The sequence below is a fragment of the Cynocephalus volans genome, chromosome 4 (assembly GCF_027409185.1).
Source record: "Cynocephalus volans isolate mCynVol1 chromosome 4, mCynVol1.pri, whole genome shotgun sequence".
NCBI classification, from domain to species: domain Eukaryota; kingdom Metazoa; phylum Chordata; class Mammalia; order Dermoptera; family Cynocephalidae; genus Cynocephalus; species Cynocephalus volans.
Window position 1 is genome coordinate 45,308,868 of NC_084463.1, and position 24,462 is coordinate 45,333,329.

The 24,462-nt window shown below is 36.3% G+C and overlaps 1 protein-coding gene across 1 annotated transcript; it reads left to right on the forward strand.

The window, feature by feature from the left end:
- Nucleotides 1-5,924: 5,924 nt before the first annotated feature.
- Nucleotides 5,925-22,748, forward strand: LOC134376084 (zinc finger protein 883-like). Its single transcript, XM_063094759.1, has 6 exons — nucleotides 5,925-6,063; nucleotides 8,511-8,569; nucleotides 18,107-18,233; nucleotides 18,473-18,595; nucleotides 20,903-22,603; nucleotides 22,690-22,748. The coding sequence occupies exons 1-6, from the start codon at nucleotides 5,925-5,927 to the stop codon at nucleotides 22,746-22,748; spliced, it is 2,208 nt and encodes a 735-aa protein (XP_062950829.1).
- The last annotated feature ends 1,714 nt before the right edge of the window (nucleotides 22,749-24,462 follow it).

The window sequence follows — 24,462 nt, forward strand, 5'->3', positions numbered from 1 at the left end:
GCAAGTACGATTGGACAAAGACATTATGCATAAGACCCTCAAAGCACAAGCAAGTAAAGAAAGTATAAACAAATGAGATTAATCAAATCAAATTGCTTCTGCACAGCAAAGGAAACAACCAACAGAGTGGAAAGACAATGTATGGAAGGGGAGAAAATATTTGCAAACTATACATCTGACAAGAAGTTAATATCCAGAATATAAAAAGAACTCAAACAACTATACAGTAAAAATAAATATATAGATAAATAATAATCCAATTAAGAAATGGGCAAAGAAGATGAATAGACGTTTTTCAAATGAAAACATACAACTGTCCAGCAGACACATGAAAAAATGCTCAGCATCACTAATCATTAGAGAAATTAAAATCAAAGCCATATTGAGATATTATCTCACCCCAGTTAGACTGGCCATTACTAAAAAGACTGAGAATAACATATGCTGACAAGGATGCAGGGAAAGGGGAACTCTTCTACACTGCTGGTTGAACTGTAAACTGGTGCAGTCATTATGGGAAATGGTATGGAGGTTCCTGAAACAACTACAGATAGAACTACCATATGATCCAGCAATCCCAGTACTGGGCATATATCCAAAGGAATGGAAATAATCATACCAAAGGGTATGTGCACTCCCATGTTCATAGTAGCTCTATTTTCAATAGCCAAAATATGGAACCAACCTAAATGTCATTCGATGGATGACTGGATAAGGAAAATGTGTATATATACTCAGCCATATAAAGGAATGAAATTCTGCCATTTGCAGCAACATGGATGTGTCTGGAGAAAATGGTGTTAAATGAAATAAACCAAACAAGGAAGGGGAAATAACACATGTTCTCACTCTTAACTGGGTGCCAAGAAGGAAGGAAGGAAGGAAGGAAGGAAGGAAGGAAGGAAGGAAGGAAGGAAGGAAGGAAGGAAGGAAGGAAGGAAGGAAGAAGGAAAGAAGACAAAACAATATGTTGAACATTCAGAAGGCGAGAACAAACCTAAAGATACTAGAGATGGGCGAAAAGCAAATTTTGGCCCTCACACTTTCTGATTTCCAAACATATTACAAAGTTACAGTAATCCAGATAGTATGAAACTTGCATAAAGACAGACATTTAAACCAGTGGAATAGAACAAGAATCCCAGAAATAAAATCACACATAAGAGGGTACTTCAAAATATTTGTGAAAAAACAGAACAAAAGATAACTTTTTGAAGTACCCTCATATATGGTCAAATAATCCTCATCCAAAATGGCAAGACTACACAATCAGGAAAGGGTTGTCTCTTCAGCAAATAATGCAGGGAAAACAGGACACACATGTACAAAAAAATAAAGGCAGACACTTACTTTACACCATTTAGGAAATTATATCAGTTGAATTAAAAACCTACATGCTGTGCACCTTGGTTGTCTGTGATTGTAGTCAAATGCCTCAATGAAAATCTCACAGTCACTTGTAGGCTATTGTGGGAAGGAGTAAACACATTTGGCTGGGGTGGGGAGTCTCACTGGATGTCTGTAACCTGCTGCTCCCCTCCCCAGCCAAATGTTGTCTGCTCCTTCCCACAATAGCCTACAAGTGACTGGGAGATTGTCATTGAGGCATTTGACTACAATCACAGACAACCAGGGTGCACAGCATTTAGGTTACAGATATCCCATGAGACTCAGGGAGAAGGAAACAGAGCAAGAATTCAAGAACAGCCTGTCACATGCTTTCCAGCTGAAGACCCACAGGTGACTCCCAGAGCCCTCTTACCTGTAACAGGAGAGAATGTGGAACAGACACTTCCCACACATGATGGAGGCAGACACAGTGGTTACCATCCAGACTTCTGAAATAGAGAGGATGGTATCAGACCCCTCATAAAATAAACCAGAAACAGTATTTTCAAAATGCACAAACGCACTTCTGAAATCTATGGCCAAAATCTATTCTACTTCCTTCAACATATTCCTTGTGTAAATAAAGGTTTACTTATTTTTCTCTTTTATTTCCAGCTACGCACACCTTTGATATGCTGTGTTTTCTGCACTTTCTTCTCCTTTGGTGCTAATATTTCCACTTCACAGTAAATAAAGAGAAGGCAAATTTCTAAAGTGTGCACTTTACAGGTATCCTCCTTCCTGCCCTCTAACATTATTAGTATTTGAATTTCTAATTGACATTTCATGGGAGTGAAAACCAACCCTCCTCAATAGCACAGCAGTCAGCTGCAAGGATAACTGAGATCAAGGGTTCTCAACTATTCACTCATCCACTCACCCTGTTTTTAATATTTAGAATCTGATTTGCCTTCAGAAAGATTGCATTTGTGAGAGAAGGATCCAGAAACAGAAAGGAAGATGAGCCGTTGGTTTTAAAGTGTCTGTAGAAGCTGATTCCCAATATGTGCATTAAAAACATTTTAAAAAGGTAACACATCTTCATGATTAAACACACTCAACAAACTAGAAATAGAAGGAACCTGACAAAGAATATCTGCTAAAATCTTACACCTACTTCGGAATAAATTTTTGAAAGTTCAAGATGTTTACAGCAAATACAGAACTGCTTTTTTGAGTGAAATTATAAAAGACCTAAATAAATAAAAATACATGTCTGGTTTATGTATCTAACATTCATTGTTAACATGATGATACTTGCCAAACTGAAATGTAGATTCAATACAATCCATATTAAAACTTAAGCTACATTTTTGTCCTCTAGAAATGCTCATCTTAAGAATTATGTGAAAGTGCAAGCGACCCAGTATAATCAACACAATACTGAAAAATTTGCTATAAAGCATCAGTAATGAAGGCAATGTGATAGTGACAGAGCACAGAAAAAAATAAATGTATCAGTAGAATAGAATTGAAAGATAACAAACAAATCCTCACATTTATGGTAAATTGATTATCAACAAATACGAGAAGATAATGTAAAGGTAAAATTTAGGATTTTCAACAAATAATGCTAAGAAAATTGGATATTTACAATGAAAATAATGAGATTAAACTCTCAATTCAGTGCATACACAAAAATTAACTCAAAATGGATCATACGCCGAAATGTAAAAAATAAACTATAAAATTCTTATGAGAGAACATAGAAGCAGAGTTTTGTGACCTTGCTTTGGGAAGTGGTTTCTTCGACATGACACCAGAGGACCTGTGACCAGCAGCTTAGTAAATGTGACTACCACTATGTACCAATTTGCACCTCATGATAGAAGCATTTTGGTGTATTTCAAGCACTCTTTTTCTTCATCCCATTAACCACTGGTGTTAGAGAATAAGTCAAACATTCACATTGAACTCAAGGTCCACGTGGCTGGATGCTGAGATGATTGCTTTTGCATGGGCAGCATTTTTTATGAGACCCTCTCATGGAGAGTAAGGTCCCTCAGCTGTGGCCACACAGAAGGTCTGGGACTGTGGATTTCACACTAGGACCTCAGAAAATTCTAGCCTGGTGGTCTTCATCAGTTCTGGTATATTACATTTCTATACGTTGCAGGAAGAACAATGCAATATATATGTACAACTTTATGCAGTTTCTTTCTAAATCAATTAAGAGAAGAAAGTAGAAACAATGTGCATTTATATTGCCTTTTTATAGGTGGTCATTTACCTTTACTGTGGCCCCATGTTTTTTTGTGTGTGAATTTGTATTATTGTCTGGGGTTACTTGCTTCCAGGCTTAAGAACACTTTTTCTATTTCTTGTATTCCCATCTACCAGCAACAAATTATCTCAGTTTTGTTAATCTGGGTATGTATATATTGCACCTTCATTGTTGGCACATAGCTTTTTCTCTTCTTTCCACCTTATGATAAATTATTATGTCAGAACATATTTATTAAAATGCCATTCTTAGTTGATCCTAAACAGTAGCCGCTGTTCTCAGTCTTACCGACTATCACCAGATCCCCATGATAATAATCTCTGAGCAATTTTGGTCTCATTCTACCACTCAAGCCCACATCAACCTTGATGACTCAAGCCAGGCATTTCTCTGTTTGATAAGAAGATTCAGTCGTAGCAGGGGCTTTGAGAAACCCATGCACAGAACTCCTTGCCAAGTCTGTGGCAGAAACCAGGGAAGAAAAGGGAAAGTTCAGGCCCATCACATACACTCACAAACACACAAAAACAAATAACGAAATATTTGACTGATACATATATGGATGAATGAATAGGACCTGGGGGCTTGGGGGCAAATAATGATCAGACACTGCAAGTGTAAATTGACACAGGATTATGGAGTGCACCTACCCTATGACCTGCTATTTTATTTCACTATATACACAATAGCATTTTCCCAATTGTACAATAAAATCCATTGGAGACTCACAAATTAGCTTATTGGATGAAAACAAACATCTTTTGATGAACTGGAAGAAAGTTACCATAATAATTTCTGGCTTGCTAAAACTTTTCAAAGAAGGATTACATATTGTGATGATGAATAAGCTAACTATCATGATTCTACCGTCGCACGTAGTACACAACTACTGATAGTTAAATTCGTACCACACAAATATGTATAATAAGTTACTTCAAAAAAATTAAAAACATTAAAAAATAAAATTAAAATAAAATAAAGTCAAATTGGTAAATAGTTTTTTTCATACTTTAAAATGCATCTCTAGAAAATAGACTTGGGTTCTATAACAGCAATATATATATCTATATAACAGATATACTAATATCAGAAATAAAAATTTTTAAAAAGGAACTTATTAATATCATCTACTCATTTCCCACATTGAATTTTCCCTTTATCACCACAATGTCTCTCATCAAATAAGGATTTAATCAAGAATCAGAATTCCTCATCACCAACATCTGGATAGAGACCACAGCTGTTCCATCACGGCCTGGTGTCCCAGTAGCAGATTTCCTGCTGGAGAAATAAAAATTTCCTCCATTGTTCCCAAGGGGTTACCACAGAGGCTTGTGGGAAATAAAGTCTCATCCTCCCGTTGACATCACCTGCAGAGAGCTATGGAACCGGCCTTGTGTTTCTTCTGCGCATGTGCCACTTAGTTCGCTCTGCTACCTGGGAAAGGTAGTTTGGCTTTGAAATGACGTCATCCGCACGGGATCCGGGCAGGGCTGTTCTGGGTTTCTGGTGCGCATGTGCGGCCTTGCCCGTTCCCTTCATCTCCCAGAGGCTGCTGCCACCTCCACGGTGCTGAGGAGATTCTGTTGTTGGAGTCTGTGTCCTTGAAGGTGGGTGCGAGGGTGAAGGAGGGGACCCTGTGGAGCAGACGGGTGTCTCAGCGTTTGGTGGAACAGGTCTGCTGGTCGTGTGAGGCGGGCGGAGCCTGATGGGCTGGTCTGAACCATGGACCTGGGCTGGGGAAGGGGGGCCTCCCCCTGTTCTGTCGACTGCTTCGTCAGAGGAAGGTGGGCTTCCAGAAGGCGGGGCTTGTCCTTCCTGGAGAACAAAAGCCGGTTGCAGAAGCTCCGCCGTTGGGGGTCAAGACCAAGATGGCGGCGGGTCTGGAGTGGGGGCGCCTGAAGACAGCGTGAGCCTGGGAGGTGTGCGGTGAGTTCCCGTTGCGGCCCTGCCATGAGGGCACCTGGTGCTAACCTAGTGACATTCAGTTTACTGATGTGTAAGATGAGCGCATTCAAAATAGTAGTGAAATTCCCTCAAGTTCCCAGAGAAGGAATTGTGAAGCGTGTGCACACTCAGTGTTACTCTCTGCAAGTTGTATCTGTGGGGCGTCTTGGTGTCTCTTTTAGCAAGTGTAGTTTCTGTTCCCTCCAGCACTGTGTGGCCTGCCTAGCACTTCTGGTCCAAGTCTACAGATGTTTGTACATGACCGAGTCTCCAGGGACAGTGACTTCTAGGAGAAAGATTGGGCCACTGGCTGATGATGGTCCGGTTTTCTTAGGAGTAAAGGAGGTGTTAAAAAGTTTGAAGGATGGTGCCCAGTGAATTGGAATCTCCCCTGCAAGAATTCCGCTCTCACCTGAGACCGCTCAATAGTGCTTCAGAGCACTGTTGGGGACTCAGTGCTATTGGAAGATTTGCACCATCTTTCAAAAGCGACATGAGTTTGAGTATAGGCGAGGGCCTAGGAAATGTTACTTATAGTAGGGGGCTTGAATGTATGGTCTGGGATGAAGGAATAACCTGGCATATCTGAGAGGATCTGCCTACAGTGCCCTCTAAACACGCTCTCGTTTCTTCTATCTTCTCTGATTGTTTCTAGTGTCTGAGCTCTCTCAAACATAGCCTATCACCATATTTGGCATCTAGAGAGAATCCTGAGGCTCTCACTGTCCTGATAGTTGTCCTCAATCGTTCGGGAAGTGTTTGCCAAGTTATTCCTACCTTATTAGAAAGATTGTTTAAAAATGGATTTTAGGAGATGTGATTTGCCCGTGGTCACATAATCTGTTGATGTTACACAGCCTGACTTTTTGGCTAATGTTATCCTTTTGCCACACTTAAGTCAAAATAAGTGACTGCATGCCTTCCCTCATAAGTGGGCACTAAAAAATAAATGTATAAATTAAAAGAAAGAAAGAAAAACAATCATTAATACATTGAACTTTTCGAAAGGAGAGCTGAGGTTACCAGAGGTGGGAAAGGGGAAGGGGGAGGGAGGAATTGATAAAGGGCTGTGAAAAATGATGACGGTGTATTTTGTTGAACATGCCAGTTATCCTTATTTGAGCATCACATGTTGCACACAGGTATCGATATTCAACTCTGAACCCCACAGATATGTACAATCAACTATGTTACAATAAAACTAAGATTAAAAAATATAAAAAAGCATTTGTTTACTTTTGAGATTATCTTTGTGAGAATGAAATTAAATTAGATCAAACATTGCTTTAATATACTATGCTTTAAATATCACTATCCTTTTTTATTTCCAAAACTTTCTATGGATTATGTGATTTCAAAGGGTAAACAACACAAGTGTTTTCCACTTAATGTCAGTAATCTGTTCTTAAAAATTACAAAATCTGCAAGGATATAATGGGAGCCTTTTTAACATTATTTAACATGGGCAAATTAGACTGCATCATCTCCACACTCTTGTCTTAAAATGTAATTAACTTACAGCATAATACTTGCTTATAAGTAAGAGACCCTTTTTATGTTTTATGTTTTTAGGTAAATAGACTTGTTTATGACTTGAAAAATAAAATTTAAAAACTTACAACATAGTTTACTGATGCAACCAATTGCTTTATATAATTCCTGTGGCCTCCGTGAGCTCTAGCAACCTCACTGAATTCCATCCAGTTGTCATTCTGTGTGATTTTTCAAAACTTGTGTGTGTGGTTTTGAATTTCTATTGACTATTTTTGGCATGTAATTTAAAACATCTTCTTCCAAATAATTTTGTTACTATTGAGTTCTGACGTCTTCTGTGTAACAGTTACTATTTGCTAGTTAAGAAACTAACCAAAATTCAACGGCTTACAAAAACAGAAATAAACACAAAACACATTTCATTTGCTACATGTGTATTTGCGATGGAAATATTTTTTGGGCTGTGCTCAGCTGGGCAGTTTCTACATTGGTGTTGCCTGGATTACAAATGAGGCTTCAGTCAACTTGTGCCTCGGCTGAAGCTGGTTGGTTTAAGATGTCATCACTCACTTGTGCTGTAGCTTGTGCTGGCTCTTGGGTAGGTTCTCTGTCTCCAATAGCATAGCCCCAGGCTTCTTTACAACATAACTGTGTCTAAGAAGGCAAGCACCAATGGCAATCACTGTTCACAGTCATGTTTGCATCACATTTTCTAATGTCATAGTGGCCAAAGAAAATCAATTGCAAAGCCCAGTTTTGCGAGAACATACTATATAAAAAGATGGATACAGGGATACCTGAAACTGGAAATTATTACTGGAAGAGTGTACCACAAGAAATATGTATTATATATTCTTTTTTTATAGTTATGGGCAAAAAATGTTGGGGTGCAAGATGTACACTTTTCTGATGTTTAGGCATATAAAAGCAAGATATCTTATAGTGGAAACACTCATGTGGACTCCTATATGAAATACCTGTATTAATAGGCAAATGGTTAATATAGCCTAGGTATATTTTATCACATTAATTTTAGTGAAGACATGATATTTTGTTCTTTAGTTTAAATGATTAAATTATATCTTAAGGTAAAATTAGATGTTGCTAAAGCAGTAGGTAATCTATGAGGGGACTTCAAAAAGTGTATTGAAGGATTCACATTATCTTTTAATTTAATTTTTATGCAGACTTTTTAAGTACCCTCATCTGTTTTCATTAACCCCAAATTAAATTGTCTGCTTTTTGTCAAATAATGTATTTGTAGATGCATCTTCAATTAGTTATGTGCTGCCTCTTTTTGACACATAAAGGACTATCATCCAGTAGGGAAAAAGTTCTGTTGTGTTGCTGGTGGTGGTGGTTCTTGTTTCCAGCTAATTGGCAGTGTTTTGGTCAGAAGAATCCAAGATCAAGTCACACCAGTTCTCTTCTTAATTCACTCAATTTTCTTTTTCAGCTGTGCTGCCACAGTGCTATTTGCATTTCCAAGAGCAACAAAAAATGAAGAAGTCTTTGGTGAGTTGTTTGTTTATGTTCTTTACTTTGTCTTACATTGTGTTTATGAGATTTATGGGGTCCATGAATTAAAATAGAAAAGTATAAATAAGTAAAACTTAGCTTGTGGGAAATGTAGGAATAAAAGATAAAGTTGGCGTGTAGACACAGCAGCTTGGCAGAACTTAGTATTCTCCATGCTGAGTGCAAATTTGTCTCTGGTTCTTTTGATGTCATGGCAAAAAAAAACCCTTTTGTTTCTTGATTGGAATGAAATTTGAGAGGACAGTATGCTACATTTTTTATGGAACATCCAGATTTGCTGCCACCAAAGTCTGAGAGACTATTTTCATTGAGTATGTTGTGGAAAGTTGTTTTTTTTTTTTACCACCAATTTGAAAACAAATACTTTCAGTTTTCTGCAGTAAACACAATAACCTAGTGCTAAAGAACAATTCCCTTAAAAAGGTTTTTCTGGAATTTCCAAAACAGTGTGAACCGAAACAGCTTTTGGAAGGCCTTATTTGATTTACAGCTAAAACCTGGATCATCGGGAGGATTGAGTCAACCACCGATTCTTGAGTCACTCTTTGCAGGTTTCTCTCAGTTCCTGTGTTCATGCAGGTGTGCAGCACACTGTGCAAAGTTATATTTTTTGGAAAATGTTCCCACCGTTCATTTGCTCTTGAACCCACTCAGTGGAGTTTAAGTTCAGTTCTTCAAAAGTTTGCCAATCACCGAAATTATAATCAATTTCAATGACTATTCTCTAGCCTTTGCCTTACTTGAATCTTCTGCCATATTTGAAACTGCTGTTCATGAGCTTTTCCCAGAAATTCTTCTGTGTTACTTGCTATGATGACCTCAGTGATGGTTTCTTCTTTTTTCTTTGAATTCTTCTACTTTCTATTTGTAGCAGAGTTCATCCAAGCACTCCATCCTGGGCCCTATTCTCACTCTGCAATTCTTCTTGAGTCATTCAATCCTCTGTAGTTTTCAGACCTATTCCTCTCCAGTTAGTACCTCTTTTCCAGACTTTCAATCATAGATTAAACTCCCTGCTGAATACTTCTTTGTAGCTATTAGAAATGTACCTTAAGGTAAAAAGTTCAAGACCACAGTTTCCCACAAATTTCTGTCATGTGCACAATATAATTTTCCCCTCTCAAGAACCCCAGAAATTGTTTGCTGTTACAGAACTGGCTGAAAGCCCAACATAAACAGGTCCTGTGGCCTGTCATCTGCTCCTCCAGACACACCCACCTCACAGTGAAGACACTGGCAGGAACGTGTGGGCACTTCCTTTCAGAGAGGGCTGGTGGGAAGGGGAGGCACCTGCAGACACTGGTCTGATCAGTTAGTTCTTCCCACTGGCCACCTGCTGTAGTTCTTTGAACAGGCCCTGGTCCTCATTTCTGGAAAGTTGCCTCATGACCCTTCACACTTCCCCTTTAGCTGTCACCATTTTCTGTCAGTATCCTTTTTCCTCACATGCTTGGGTTTGTACTTGACCAACTTTTTTTTTCTTTCTATTTCTTGCTTATAGTAATTTGGGGATTCAATGGCCTCCTTTTCATATTTATCTAACTCTGGTCTGTTGATACAAGAAATGATGTAATCACTACTTTAGAAAGCACAGGCTTCTGTGCATTAAAATCCATTAGACCAAAACTACCCCCACAGAGCAGACACAGACTCTTTGATTTTTAGCCTCCCTTCAAAGTGTGTCATGTAATTTTCAAATATTTGAGACTTTGTGAATATACTTTTGTTGCTGGTTTCTAATTTAATTTCATTTTGATTAGAGAACATATTTTATAGTATTTTAGTCTTGTGACCTTTTATAGGTCAGTGTGTACTGTGTCTTGATGAGTGTTCCTGTATTAGTCTGTTTTTTTCTTTTCTTTTTTTTGTTTTGTTTCTTACAACAGAATATGTGAAACTGGATAATGCATTAAGAGTAGAGGTTATTTTTTACAATTTTGGAGGCTAAGATCCAGTCCAGGATCTTCTTCATGGTGGGGACTCTGTAGGGAGTCCTGTGGCAATGCAGATTAACACATGGTGAGAATGGCAAGAGCACTTTCATGTGCCCAGTGTACAAAGCCACCAGTCTATGCCCATGATACCCCATTAACACATTAATCCATTACTTGATGAATGGATTAATCTATTCACAAGGGAATTGTCATCACAATCCTGTCACCTCTTAAAGGTCCCACCTTTCTAGTATTATAATTGGATTTTCTGACTTCTTAACACTGTTATAATAGGGATCAAGTTTCCAACATATTAACATTGGTGGACACATTTACCCATATCAGCTTCAGATTATACTCTACAAATATCAATTAGGTTGGATGGGGAAAACATACTCAGTTTCCCCTCCTATACTCACAACACACTGCTGACAGCTGACACCAGATACTTGAGGATTTCTCTCCACACACTGAGCCTAGAAGCAATTTTGTAGCAGACATCAAGCTGGGTGAATCTCTAATTCAAATTTATTTTGGCACTATCTATCTGGAGGTAGCATCATATCTCATAAGTTAAGAGCTCCATCCCCAAGACTGTCCCCACTTCAGATGCCAGTTGCAAGTGCATGTTCCTGGATCTTCTGACTGGCTCCCACAATGCCCTTTTTTCTCTTTAGTCTATATTAATTTAGTAAAGGGGCTCCAAGAACTCAGTGAAACATTTACTTACACTTGCTCATTCATTCCAAAGGACATTTTGAAAAATATTTGTAGGTGAAGAGATACAAAGGGTGAGGTCTGGAAGGGTCCTGGCACAGGAGGTTCCATTCCCTTGGATATGAGGTACACCACCCTCCTGGCACACAGCTGAGTTCAACTGTCCTGATGCTCCCTCAAACCTGTGTTCTTGGGTTTTTATGGAGGTCTCATTAGGCACAATTGATTGCAGCATAGGCCACTGTTGATCAACTTAACCTTCAGTTCCTCTCCCCTCCCTGGAAGTTGGGGATGTGGGCTGCCAGTCCCAACCCTCTAATTACAAAGTTGGCTCCTCTGACAATCAGCTCCCATCCTGAATTTACCCAGGTAAAGCCAGCCACCAGCCAACTGATTAGCATGCAAAGTGACACTCATCACTTTGAAGAGTCTAAGGATTTTAGGAGGTGTATGCTAGGAGGCAGAGTCAGAGACAAATATACATATCCATAATACAATATAGTTAAAATTTTGTCAATTATATCTGTACTCTTCCTGATAATTTTATCTGGTTATTTCATTAGTTATTGAGAGAAAAGAATTCTGCAACTATGAATGTTGATTTGTCAATTTCTTTTTTAAAAAACTTTTTATTTATTTATTTATGTTTTTTTCGTGACCGGTCCTCAGCCAGTGAGTGCAGCGGCCATTCCTATATAGGATCCGAACCCGCGGCGGGAGCGTCGCTGCGCTCCTAGCGCCACACTCTCCCGAGTGCGCCAGGGGCTCGGCCCTGATTTGTCAATTTCTCACTTTACCTCAGTTTTTCTTTTCCAGGTACAGTCATGTGACTCATAACATTTTAGTCAACAGACCCCATTTATATCTGTGCAGTAATCTACATTATATAGTCCAGGTATGTAGTAGGCTGTACCATGTAGGTTCTGTAAGTGCACTCTATGAGGTTCGTACAGTGACAAAGTTGCCTAATGACACATTTTTCAGAACTTACCCAGTCTTTAAGCACCACATGAGTGTACTTTGTGGCTCTGTGTTTAGGCACAAACATAGTTATAATTGTTACATCTTCCTCACATATAATCCTTCTGTTATTATTAAAGGGCTGTCTTTTTTTCCCTGTTGATATATTTTGTCTTGAAGTTTCTTTTTGCTAGTATTAATATCTGAACTTAGGTTTTTTATACTTACTGTCAATGTAGAACATCTTTTTCCATTTTTTAAAATTTTACTCTGTTTGTGTATTTGTATTTAAATCATGTCTCTGTGGATAGCATATAGTTGGGTCTTACTTTCCTATCAAGCCAGACAGTCTCTGCATAAAGTGGAATATTTAGTCCAATTCAACTGAAACTAATTATTAATAAGGTTAGAGTTATGTCTGCTATTTTGCTTCCCATTTTCTCTTTTGTCTCAGTTGCCATTTTGTCCTCTGTTTTTACTTTCCTAAATTGTTTTCGGGTACTCAATTTATTTTTAATTATTTATTCATTTATTTTTCAGTATGATCAACTACTGGCCTTTTAAAATTATTTTCAAAATAATCTGTTTTTAGTTTTGGTAAAAAAACACATATACATATATAAATTTAACCATTTCTTAACCTTTAAGTGGTGTTAGGTATATTCACACTGTTGTGCTGCAGATATCCAGAACTTTCTGTCTTGGAAAACTGCAAGTCTGTACTCATTAAATGACAGCTCTCAATTTCCCTCTCCTCCCAGACCTTAACAACCACCATTCTACTTTGTGTTTCTAAAAATTTGACTTACATCAGTGGAGCCATACAATATCTGTCATTTTGTGAGTGGCTTATTTTCCTTTGCATAATGTTCTCAAAGTTCCATGTTATAGCATAAAACTGTGAGGACTTTCTTTGTTTTTAAGGCTATCTAATATTCCTTTATGAACATAAAATGTTTTGTTTCTGTATTCACATTTCTCTAAGGACATTTGGAGTGCTTCCATCTTTTAAGTGAATAATGTTGCCATGAAAACAGTTGTGCAAATATTTTGCACTATTTTTAATTATTTTGGATTTATACACAAAATTGGATTGTTGGATTATATGGTAATTCTAATTTTAATTTTTTAAAAAGCCACTCTATTATTTTTATAGTGGCTGCATCATTTTACATTCCCACCAAGAAAACAGTTTACAAGGGTTCCAATTTTGCCTGTGCTTGTGATTTTCTATTGTGTGTGAAGTAATATCTCATTGTGGTTTTAGTTTGCATTTCTTTAATGGTTAGTGATATAAAGCATGTTTTCATATGCTTGTTAGCCATTTGTATATCATCTTTGGAGCAATGTCTGTTCAAGACCTTTGCCCATTTTTAAACAGGTTATTTGGTTTTTGACTTGTGAGATGAAGGATCCTGTGTATTAATATTAATTTCTTGTGAGATATATGATTCACAACTATTTCATTAATTTCTTGTGAGATATATGATTCACAACTATTTCATTTTTGGGGTGGTAATGTAAATAGTGTGGTTTTTGTTTTTTCACTTTTTGTTTTTTTACTTCAAATTCCACGTGTTTGTTGCTAGTATATAGGAAAGTGATCAAATTTGCATATTAACTTTGGATCTTGCAATCTCGTTATAATCACTTATTAGTTCCAGAAGTTTTTTTGTCCGTTTTGAATTTTTTACACACTATCATATGATCTGTAAACAAAGACAATTTTATTTTATTTTCCTTTATGTATGCCTTTTATTTTAAGTAGTTATCTTATTGCATGAGCTAGTACATTAAGTACGATGTTGAAAGAGGTGTGAGATGGTGCATTCTTGCTTTGTTTCTGATTTTGTTGGAAGGCTTTCAATTTCTCTCCATTAAGTATCATATTAGCTGCAGTTTCTGTAAATAGACTTTATCAAGTTGATGAAGTTTCCCTCTAATTCTGGTTTACTGAGAGTATTTATCAGGAATGATGCTGTATTTTGTCTCATGCTTTTTCTAGATCATAAGGTTTTTCTATTTCAGTCTGCTGATGTGATGGATTATATTAATTGATGTTCAAACGTGTACCAGCTTTGTATGCCTGGAATAAATCTGACTTGATCATAATGCACAGCTTTTTTAAATACATTTTTGGATTTGGTTTAGCAATATTTTATTGAGGACTTTTGCATGTATATTCATGAGTGGTGATGATTTGTACTTTTCTCTTCTTGTAATGTCTTTTCCTGGTTTTGGTATTGAGGTAATGCTGTCCTCATAGAATGAGTTGGGAAGTACCAATACACAGTAGGGAATTGCTATAATTTCTTCCTTTAATGTTTGGTTGTATTTACCATTGAACACATCTGGGAAGGATGTTTTTTGTTTTGAAGATTATTAACGATTTACTCATTTTCTATAACAGATATACGCTTATTTATATTGTGTATTTCTTATTGTGTGAATTTTGTTAATTGTATCTTCTGAGGATTTGATCCATTTTATCTAAGTTTTCAAATGTGTGCAAGAGAATTAGTCATAGTATATCGTTATTATCCTTTTATGTCCACAGGATCTGTAGGGATGCCACTCCTCTCATTCCCAGTATGGGTTGTTTTGGTGCTCTTTTTCCATAGCCTTGTTATAGGATTCTTAACTCTATCTTTTCAAAGAATCAGATATTTTGTTCTTTGTTTTTGATTGTCTCTATTGACTTTCTATTTTTAAATTATTAATTTTTTTGTGTGTGTGTGTAAAAGCATACATAACTTTTTAAATTGTTTCCACTATTATTGGGTACAACCTATTATATGTTAGATCAATTCAGAATAAGAAAAAAAACCCATTTTTTTACTTCCACTTATTTCTTCTTTAATTCTGTTCCTTTTTTTATGGAGATCAAGATTTCTGACCTATATGCATCTTTTTCTTCTGTCAACAGAAATTCTTTTAATATTTCTTGCAAGACATTTACACTGGCAGCAGATTTCCTTAATTTTTGTTCATATGACAAAGTCTTTATTTTTCCTTCCCTTTTGAAGGATGATTTTACAGGGTAGAGAACTGTAAGTTGGTCGGTTTCTTCTCGATGCTTTGAGTGTTTCATTTCACTGACTTCTTACTTGCATGGATTCTAAGCAGATTTTCTATGTAATTCTTATCTTTTCTTCTCTATAAGTAAGATTTTGTTCCCTTTTCCTTTTTGTAGTTTTTTAAAAAATTGATTTTCTGTGTTTTAATAATGATATGCTTAGGTGTAGTTTTGGGCATTTATTATGGTTGATATTCTCTGAGTTTCCTGGGTCTTTGGTTTGGTGTTTGATATTAATCTGTGGACGCTCTCAAGCATTATTGTTTCAAATATACATTCTGTTTCTTTCTGTCTCTCTTTCTATTTTGGGGGCGGTATTCTCATTATTCTATGGGATAATTTTATAGTTTTCCCACAGCCCTTGGATATTCAGTTCTTTTCTGTCTTCGTTCTCTTTGCTTTTCAGATTTTGAAGTTTCTATTGATGTACTTTCAAGCTCAGAGATTCTTTTCTCAGTCTATTATTAAGCCAATTAAAAACATTCCTTATTTCAGTTACAGTGTTTTTGATCTGTGCTACTGTTTTTATGTTTGCTTGCTTGTTTTGGTACTTTCTTAGAAATTTTATGTGTACTTTCATTGCCCATCTGCTGTTGAGTACTGTTTACTTCATCCATTTGAGCCCTAAGCTTATTCGACAGAGTTTTTTTGAAAATAACTTGTTTGACATTTTTAACATCCTGATCATGGCTTTTTCTGATGCTTGCTCTATCACTTCCAGCTGTGTTTCTTTGCTTGTTTATTATGGGGTTTTTTTGTCTTTAAAAATGCCATGTAATTGTATTTTTTATAGCCATATATGATGTAACATGGAAAAGAAACTACTGTAAATATGCATTCAGTAATGTGTTCTTAAGCTGTGGAGAGGGGGGAGCTGTCTTCGTCCATTTGGACTTCTATAACAAAATATCTTAGAGTAGGTAATGAATAAACAACAGAATATTCTGGCATATTTAAAGGTTTGCCTTTTTTCACTCACAGGGGAAAGCAGGGGGGAGATCTTTTTTACTATTAACTGTAGGATCCTGTTCATGCTTGTGACAGTGAATTACACAGTACTTTGGTTTCCTGCTATGACTGGGTCCCCTGGAGTTTTAACCCTCAGAGTTCTCTACAACTCTATTGATGAGCCTCCATCAGTTTGTGTAAGCCTTGCCTCCATATATTTGCCTGTCCACCTCTCTAATATTTGGGGCAGCAGTGTGCTCTGTGTCTTTTCTTTCTTACTATTCAAGAAGAGTTATTGATTTTTCAGGCATTTCAGCTTTTTATTTGTTGTTACAATGGAGTGATAATTTCCAAATGTTTGTCTGTGTGTGTGTGTGTGTGTGTGTGTGTGTGCGCGCGCGCAGGAATAGACATGTGGAATGTGTTTCTAGAAGTACCTTTTTAATGTTTATGTAGATAATCAAAGGATTTTGCTTCCTAACTATGAAAGTGATCAATTGTATTGGTAGACTTCTTAATACTGAGTTTTCCTTTATTCATGAAATAAATTCAGAAAAATTTTCCTGTTCTTAGCAGTCTATTTGTCTTCTTTATCTTTATATATTAATATTTTCTGCAGATTCCCTAAATGTTTAATTTAAGGTTATAGATTCATTAACTGATTACTAAAGGTATCGATGAAATTCTGATATTTTCTAAATCTTTATTATGAGCTTAGATATCTATCCTAAACACTGAAATTATATATTTAACTGCCGTTTGGACATTTTCAAGGATATTTTAAGTATTATGCTTAAATTGTGTTCAAATCTGTGTCACTTCTGCATTATAGTTTTTTTTTAAACCCGTTTTCCAAATTTTACTTTACAATGCCAGTACCTAAGTAGCTGAAATCATTTAAATAGCCTGGGAATAAGACTCTTTTTTTTATTCTCTGCACAGCAAATTAGAACCATGTTCTGCTCCTGCTTTTTCTTTCCTTTTTTCCTCTTTGCTATGCTTACTGCTGTGTGTCCTGATGACAGGTGATCATCTATTACTCTGTTTCTTCCCCTCTGATTCTCCCATAAGCACCTTAACCATTCCCTTCTAGTGGATGAATGTCAAATGCAAATCTGATTATGTCATTTACCTGTCCTTACAGGACCTGATTTTTTACACCTCATGGTTTGAAAAGTGGCAGTATTCACCCCGGGGTGGACACAAGCAATTTTTTTGCATACAGAAAGAAAATTTGGATATGTTTGGTTCATGCTTTTAATTTGAAAGTAATTTAAAGTCAACAGTGAGGGCATAAGGTTTTTGATATTTGATTTTGGTCAAATTGTTTTTATCCCATCCCCTAGACATAGGACTGTATGTAGTTCCCTTAATATAGTGTGAATTGTTTGTGTCTTTCTGACTGGACTTTTGCTGTTTACTCATATACTTTACATTGAAAGGCTAAGCATCTTTGGCATTTCAGTGGAGTTGAAACTGAACACAAAATAGAAGTATATTTTCTCATTCTTTCTTATGCCAGTCTATATTGAACTTGGTTCTAAGTTAGTTCAACTCACACTTTTTTTCAGGTAAGTATTTATACTTATGTCTTCATACTATATCATAGATCCCTTGGAGGAGTAGAATTCTATTCATCCTTTTATCTATAGCAAGAATGATGGTCTAGATCTGTAAAGTGGCTTTGTAGTAGTATTTTTTGTAATTAATAATTTATTACAGTTGCAGAATCTTCCTGTTGTGATTTTTCTTTCTTCTACCATATGTACCTGTTGTAAGATACATATGTACATGCACCCACGGAATTTTGAACTTCCAGATTTCCATTTTGTGAACCAGGTCTGGTGACTTGAGTTGAGGAGAAATGTGCTGTTACAGGTGTTAGTGTCTTTTGAGGATGTTGCTGTGGACTTCACATGGGAGGAGTGGCAGGACCTTGATGATGGTCAGAGGACTTTGTACAGGAGTGTGATGCTGGAGACCTACAACAACCTGGTGTCATTGGGTGAGTGAAACTCCTCAGTGTCAGGGGCAGTACTTTCTTCCTCTATGGTAAATAAAGGAACCACTTATAAGATTTAATGCTATTTAGGTAGGATTTTATTCCATAAAGAATGCATCATCCCTCTCCAAAGAAACGTTCAATTTGGCCCTGTCATTTCATAGCATCTTAAGATGAGCTCTTGTCATCCTTTCAAGAACCTGACAACAATTTTGCAAAGTCCCTGTTATTATCCATTAAAGGGTACTGCATTACCAAACCTGAAGTGATCTTCAAGTTGGAGCAAGAAGCAGAACAATGGACAATAGATTCCCAAAACCGGAGTCTACAAGGTCAGTATGTCCTGGGCACTGAGGCTGGAAAGAGTAAGGTCCAGCAGATTTCAGTCATGTTCAGCTGTTTTTACCAATATATTTGCTAGATTTCAGACCAGAGAACTGCTGGCCTACTTAGAAACTCATGCATTATATAATCTCCAAAGAGGGCTCTAACACTTATACACCCACATTTTATTTTAATGAGTAGCTCATATACTTCCACAAGTCTAATCTCTACATTTCTTGTTTTAGACCCTTTTATTGACTGTGAACTTTATCAGTATTCTTGGTAGCTCTCTTTCAGTCCATTATCATGTACATCTTCTTCCAGAATGTTTTAGTCCATGTTTTTCTGCTTGTAACTTTATGCCTGAAAATGGGTAATTTATAAGGAAACAAAATTTATTTTTTATTATTATGTAGGCAGACAAGTCCAAGGTTGAGGTGTCACATCTCATGGGGGTCTTCTCATTTGTGGGGACTCTCAGCAGAGTCCACAGTTGGTGCAGTGTATCACAAGGTGAGAGTGGCAAAAGTGTGTCCATATGCTGTTTAAAGCCACCAATCTACCCCCGATAACCCATTAACTCACTATTTCATGAACAGATCAACCCATTCATAAAGGCATGGCCTTCACTATCTAATAACTTCCTCAAAGCCTTGCAGTTCAAATACCATAGTTAGATTTTCCACACTCTTCATACTGTTAATATGATGATCAAGCTTCAATATGAGTTTGGGGGAACATTTAAATTATAGCACAAACATTTATTTATACACATATGTTTTCACTACATCATAATTAAGTGCGTTTTAAGCACTTTTAATTTTATATATTTTTACTTAAAACAGCAATAATCTAAATGATGTCTCTTTCCTAGGGTTCACATTCTGATGAGAAACAAGATAATAATATACATTAAGTATTTGTTTAAGAATCATGAGGAATATGTAACCACAGTGAGAGAGACAGAAAATTGGGTAGTGAGAATTTAAGAAGGATATCCAGATTGAGCAGTTCTAGGAAGGTTATAGTTTACTTTGGCATAGAGTAAGATCAACTTAACTCTTTCCAGATTTGACATATTATACTTGCATAAGTATAAAATTGAGAGTTTAGAGAGGACATCACTATTGGAGCTACAAATTTGGAAATTGGTGGCTTACAGCTGATTTTTAATGTCATAATTATAGAGGAGGTTACCTAGGGTGTTGATAAGAAAATGAGCAAAGAGGTTGAGAAGTGAGCATTGTGTACCATGAATCAGAAAGTATGAAGAAGTTAAGGACTCAGCATAGGCACCTGGATATGAGCTACTGGACTTGGAAGGAGAATCAGGAGATTGTGGGTCCCAATATCAAGTGAACCAAGAGTTTTATGTTGAAGGGCTCAGATTTTTTTGTGGAGTACTGGAACTTGAATTTAGCATGTTCCCCTTCTCTTTGTGAATATTATTCTAAACCAGCAACGAGAACAAGGAATGTACATAAGACTTTATTTTATATGAATATAGGACACAACTGAAACTTCATTGCAAAAATTAAAAGACTTCAGAAGCAGCAAATTATAAAGCAGAGGTGTGTGCACCAGAAAATAGAGGTAGAATGCCAGTTAAACTCAGAAGGAGCTAAATAGAAAAGGAAATATTGTGGGTGCATCCTGGGTTGACAACCAAATGTCTTAAACTTGCAGAAAAGGGGTGCACAGTGTGGTAAAATGGAGCTTTTTGAGAAGCAGAGGCAGTGATGTTAAATGAGAAATTTGTAGTAAGATGTCTTTATCTACTGTGTGGAAAAGGAAATGTTTTATCTGAAAAATTTCCAGATGTCTATAGCCTTTTTGTCGGGAAGAATGAAAACTAAACGAACAATAGGGGCAAAATTCTGAACCTAAGCCAAATTTCTGCTTAAAGGAAAGAAAATTGGTTTCCTGCTGAACCTGAAAGTACCTGATCCAATAAAGTATTACCATACTCAAATCAGAATCAGAAGGGAAAAAAGCACTATGTGATTCCCACTGTTGTTAAAAGAATAAAATAGAGAAATAAAATAGGGTAAACAAATGTCAGATGATAAGCCCCTGTTTAAAATTATGACCAAGCTTAGGTGAAAGTTTTACCAAATATTTTCTTATGAATGAAAAATAAAGAAAGAAAATTGTACATTAGAAAATATGTTAATACAATTTATTACATTATGGTAGTATGTAGGAAACATGTATACTTATAAATCCAATTTCCATTATTCATTTTTGTACAATCCTATGCCATGAGAATATGAAAAAACTTCTTTACATGCTCATTTAAGCAATAGTTATGTGTGGCTTATGGATATGGTAATTTTTTCTTATTTTAGATGTTCAGATAGTCAAAGCTCCAATTACAAAAAGCCAAGAACGTCATGATACACATTTGCAGGATATTGTAATTACCAACAGCAATACATCAACTGAGGAGAAAGTTGAAATAGAAGCATTTCATTTGAGCTCAAACTATATTTCAAATTCAATTATAAATAGCGAAAAGTATTTAGGAATGAGGTGCAAAGAGTTCAATGTATGTTTGAATGCACTTCCTCCTAGAGAGGCTGATTGGATGCATGCTGGAGAGAAATCTGATGAGGGTAATATAACTGGGAAATTTTGGAGACATTGTGAGCATCTTAATCAGCATTCCAAGATTCATGCTCAGCAGCAGGCTTCTGAATATAGTGGACAATGGAAATCCTTCAACACAGAGCCAATATTATTGGAACAGAAGAAAGTGTACATGGGAGAGACATCCTGTATATTTGATTATGGGAAAGTCTTTCATAAGTCAGCTGTTCTTACCCATGAGATAATACCAGTATCAGAGAAAGCTTTTCAGTTTGACATATGTTGGAGAATGTTCTGTGAAAATTATGAACCCAATGAACAGCAGAAAATACACACAAAAGAGAAACCCTATAAATATACTGAATGTGATAAATCATTCATGAAGAAATTACCCCTTACAATCCGTAAGAGAACACAAACAGGGGAGAAGCTATATTTGTGTAATGAATGTGGGAAAACCTTTCATAAGTCCTCAAACCTCAGCAAGCATGAGAGAATTCACACAGGTGAGAGACCATATGAATGTAGTGAATGTGGAAAAACCTTTCATGAGAAGTCAAATCTCAGCAAGCATCAGAGAATTCACACAGGTGAGAAACCATATGAATGTAAAGAATGTGGAAAAACTTTCTACCGTAAATCATGCCTCAGTGCACATCAGAGATCCCACACAGGTGAGAAACCATATGAATGTAAAAAATGTAAGAAAGCTTTCAACCATAAGTCAAACCTCAGGGTACATCACAGATCTCACACAGGTGAGAAACCATATGAATGTAAAGAATGTAGAAAAACTTTCTACTGTAAATCACACCTCAGTGTACATCAGAGAACTCACACAGGTGAGAAACCATATGAATGTAAAGAATGTGGAAAAACTTTCTACCGTAAATTGTGCCTCAGTGTATATCAGAGACTTCACACAGGTGAGAAACCATATGAATGTAGCGAATGTGGAAAAACCTTTCACAGGAAGTCACACCTCAGCAGGCATCAGAGAATTCACAGAAGTGAGAAACTATATGAATGTAGTGAATGTGGAAAAACCTTTCATTGGAAGTCACACCTCAGCAGGCATCAGAGAATTCACACAGGTGAGAAACGATATGAATGTAGTGAATGTGGAAATACCTTTCACAGGAAGTCACACCTCAGCAGGCATCAGAGAATTCACAGAAGTGAGAAACTATATGAATGTAGTGAATGTGGAAAAACCTTTCATTGGAAGTCTAACCTCAGCAGGCATCAGAGAATTCACACAGGTGAGAAGCCATATGAATGTAGTGAATGTGGAAAAACCTTTCACAGGAAGTCACACCTCAGCAGGCATCAGAGAATTCACACAGGTCAGAAGCCATATGAATGTAGTGAATGTGGAAAAACCTTTCATGAGAAGTCAAATCTCAGCAAGCATCAGAGAATTCACACAGGTGAGAAACCATATGAATGTAAAGAATGTAGAAAAACTTACTATAGTAAATCATGCCTCAGTGTACATCAGGGAACCTCACACAGGTGAGGAAACCATATGAATGTAGTCAATGTGGGAAAACCTTTCACAGGAAGTCAAACCTCACCAGACATCAGAGAATTCACACAGGTTAGAAACCATATGAATGAAAAGAATGTTCAAAAATTTACTAAAGTAAATCAGACTTCAATGTACATCACAGTACTCACACAGGTGAGACACCATATGAATATAAAGAATGTAAATCTTTCTACCATAACTTGGATCTCAATAAACATAAGAAAAGTCACACATAGCAAAGGCCCTATGAATACAATGAGTGTGAAAAAACCTTCAAATGTAAGTCAGTCTTAAGCATGCATCAGAGATTCACACCGATGAGAAGCCCTATGTATATAATGAATGTGGAAAAACTTTTCACCAGAAGTCAAACCTCAGCAAGCATTGGAGAATTTACACACTTGAGAATCCAGATGAATGTAAAGAATATAGGAAGCCTTTCTACAGTAAAGCAGACCTCAGTGTCCATCAAAGAACTCACACAGTTGTGAAACCATATGAATGTAATGAACGTACGAAATCTTTCTACCAGAAATCAAACCTTACAAGTCATGAGCACACTTCAAGATGTATCAGAGAACTCGTGTAAAAGAGAAAATCTGTCAATGTACAGCTGTCCATTCATATCCACAGGGGATTGGTTTCAAAACTTACCATAGATACCAAAATCTGTGAATGGTCAAGTCTTATATGAAGTGGTGACCTATTGTGTAACATTCTGCTGCACAATTTAACATCATGTCTAGATTACTTATATTACTGAATACATTAGAAACAATATAAGGAGTTGTAGTTTTTCTTTTATATTTTGTATTGCCATACATTCTTTTTTTCAAATATTTTTAATCTATAGTTGGTTGAATCCACGAATGTGGATCTTGTGGATATGGAAGGCTCATTGTAATGAATGTAGAACATCTTATGTCAGAAGTCACACGTAAGCAGACATCAGAGAACTCACATAAGGAAGAAATACTGCTTAGCAAAAAGACTAGATTTTTTTCCAGAAACACACACACACACACAAACACACACACACACACACAAAAAAAAAAAAAAAAAAAAAAAAAAAAAAACACTGTCTTTTGTACATACAGCTTTTTCAGCAAATGGTGCTGAGAAAATTATATACACTTGCAGAAAGATAAAGTCGAACCCCTCACTCAAATCAGACCCATTCACAGAAGTATTCAAAATACATCTCTTATTGTTTCTAGGAGATAAAATTATAAAACTTATAGAGAAATAATGGAGTAATTATTGTAATTATAAGCTAGGTAACAATCTCTTAGAAATTACACCAAAATCACATTCTAGAGAAGGAAATAAAATGATAAACTGCATTGGATAACATTTTAACACTTATGTTTTTCAAATGAGGCCATAAAGAAAATAAAAAGACAAGTCAATATATATAAAAAATTTTAAATTTTGTATCTGTGTGAGGGGTATATTTCAGAATAAAGATGAAACTCTTAAAAATCAATAATAGACATTCAAGTTTTTAAAATGGACAAAGGATTTAAATACACATGTCTACAAGAAGATATGCAAATTGTCAATAAGTACATGGAAATACGAACACTATTGTGGTGATTAGAGAAATGCAAATGAAAACCATAAGGAGGATAATTAACACCCAATAAAATGGCTATAATATAGACAATAATGTGTCAACAAAGATTTACAGAATATGGAACTGTCATATTGTAAATGAGAATGTAAAATAGTGCAGGCACTTTGAAAAACATTTTGGCAGTTTCTCAAAATATTATCTAGAATCAGCGT